Consider the following 1815-nt stretch of genomic DNA (forward strand, 5'->3'; position numbering starts at 1 on the left):
GGAGATGTTTTGAAGGCAGAGAGATTGGGAGAAAGTTGGTTGAAATGTAGGAGACAATTCCAGTTGGTGTGCAACTCTTCCAATATGTTGAATGCAAATGTGTAAGGTGTTGATAATCAGGTCATTAGAGGAGCATAAAAAGTTGTTTGGTGAGTATCTGGAGATGAGTTCAGCGATGTAGAGTGGGGCAATAGTTTGAATTCTATTCTGAAAGGTAGCAGAAGTCAGTTCAGGGACTGACACAGCAATAGGAGGAGCGGTTACTGAGGTGTGCAGTATGTTCATACATCAGTGCTTGATATGCTGAGAGAATTGCCAGGTTGTATTTTACTTTTGATGAGTTACTGGATATGAGGAGTGAAGGACAATGTAGAATCAAAGATAACACCAAGGCACTGGGCCTGAGGAGAAGGGGTGAGAAATGTTAATCTATTTCTATGTAAGGTTATAATTATGGAACTGGTCATTTGTACAGGTAAATCCAAAGAAATATGGTTAACCAAACAAAAGTTTATATGCTGGTTCTCACTGGACTCACTAATGTTCCAAGTCTTCAGCTTCTTCTGTTTCCAGTGTTTCTCCTGATCTATATTATGACTCTGAGTGGGAATCTTCTCATCTTTCTCATGGTCTTCATTGATTCTCATCTTCAAACCCCCATGTACTTCTTCCTTGGAACCCTGGCATGTCTGGACATGAGTTACTCCTCAGTCACTGTCCCAAGAATGCTCTTTGATTTACTCACAGAAAGAAGGGACATTTCTGTGCAAGCTTGTATAACTCAGATCTACTTCTTCTTCTTTTTTGCAATATCAGAGGCATTTTTGTTGGCCGTGATGTCCTATGACAGATATATCGCTATCTGCTGCCCTCTTCACTACATGCAGATAATGAGTTGGAAATTTTGTGTTCAGCTTGTGTCAGAAGTACTAGTTTTTGGTATAGTACATTCCTTGGTGCACACAGTTTTTTTAACCAAACTGACCTTTTGCAGGCCTGAAGCTTTGCAAAGTTTCTTTTGTGACCTGCCCCAGTTGCTTCAGGTCTCCTGTAGTGACACATTCATCAATGTATTGCTTATATTTCTCTCTGGTATAATGGTTGGTGGTGTTGTTTTAGTGGTTACATTTTACCCATACATCATTATAATCTCCACTGTTTTAAAAATCCCATCAAAAAACATGGTATCAAAGGCTTTATCCACCTGCTCCTCTCATCTAACTGTGGTCTTTATATTTTATTCTTCTTTTTTCTTCAATTATTTGCGCTCAAATGCAAAGTATCGTTTCACAGAGGACAAAGTGGCTTCTGTAATTTATGCTATATTAACCCCTTTTTTAAATCCTCTGATCTACAGTCTGAGGAATCACGAGCTTAAAACCTCACTAAGAAGGTGTTTACATAGATTGTAAATTTATGGGTGGTTAAGTGGGAAAGATTTCTAGATCTATGTAGTGAAGATGTATTCAATTAGCACTGCATGCAGCGCAATACAGCATTGGACTAGAGTTTGACGTATTTTACAAAATTTGAATTTGTGTATTTTACAGGTTTTTCATTTGAATACTTAAACTTGAAAAAATTAAAAAAAAAGATGAATTTGAGCAAAACTCACTATAAAGGGAGGAGGCCCAGGTACACCACTCTGAGGCTTTATCTAGGGGGGTGGAAACAACCGTATGGGCCAGATCAGGTACTCAATGAGCAGTCCTTGAGGCAGGCATGTAAACATCAAGTAGTTTTATTGAAGTACTAAAAAAAGAAGTGGCTTTATGCATTTTTGTGTTGTAATAACACAAAATGTGTTGTAATAAC

General features: G+C 38.1%; 1 protein-coding gene across 1 annotated transcript; it reads left to right on the plus strand.

Moving 5' to 3' along the window:
• Positions 1 to 491: 491 nt before the first annotated feature.
• On the plus strand, positions 492 to 1412 carry LOC108701949 (olfactory receptor 5V1). Its single transcript, XM_018236960.2, has one exon. The coding sequence runs from the start codon at positions 492 to 494 to the stop codon at positions 1410 to 1412; it is 921 nt and encodes a 306-aa protein (XP_018092449.1).
• The last annotated feature ends 403 nt before the right edge of the window (positions 1413 to 1815 follow it).

Source organism: Xenopus laevis, chromosome 9_10L, assembly GCF_017654675.1.
Source record: "Xenopus laevis strain J_2021 chromosome 9_10L, Xenopus_laevis_v10.1, whole genome shotgun sequence".
Classification (NCBI taxonomy): Eukaryota; Metazoa; Chordata; class Amphibia; order Anura; family Pipidae; genus Xenopus; species Xenopus laevis.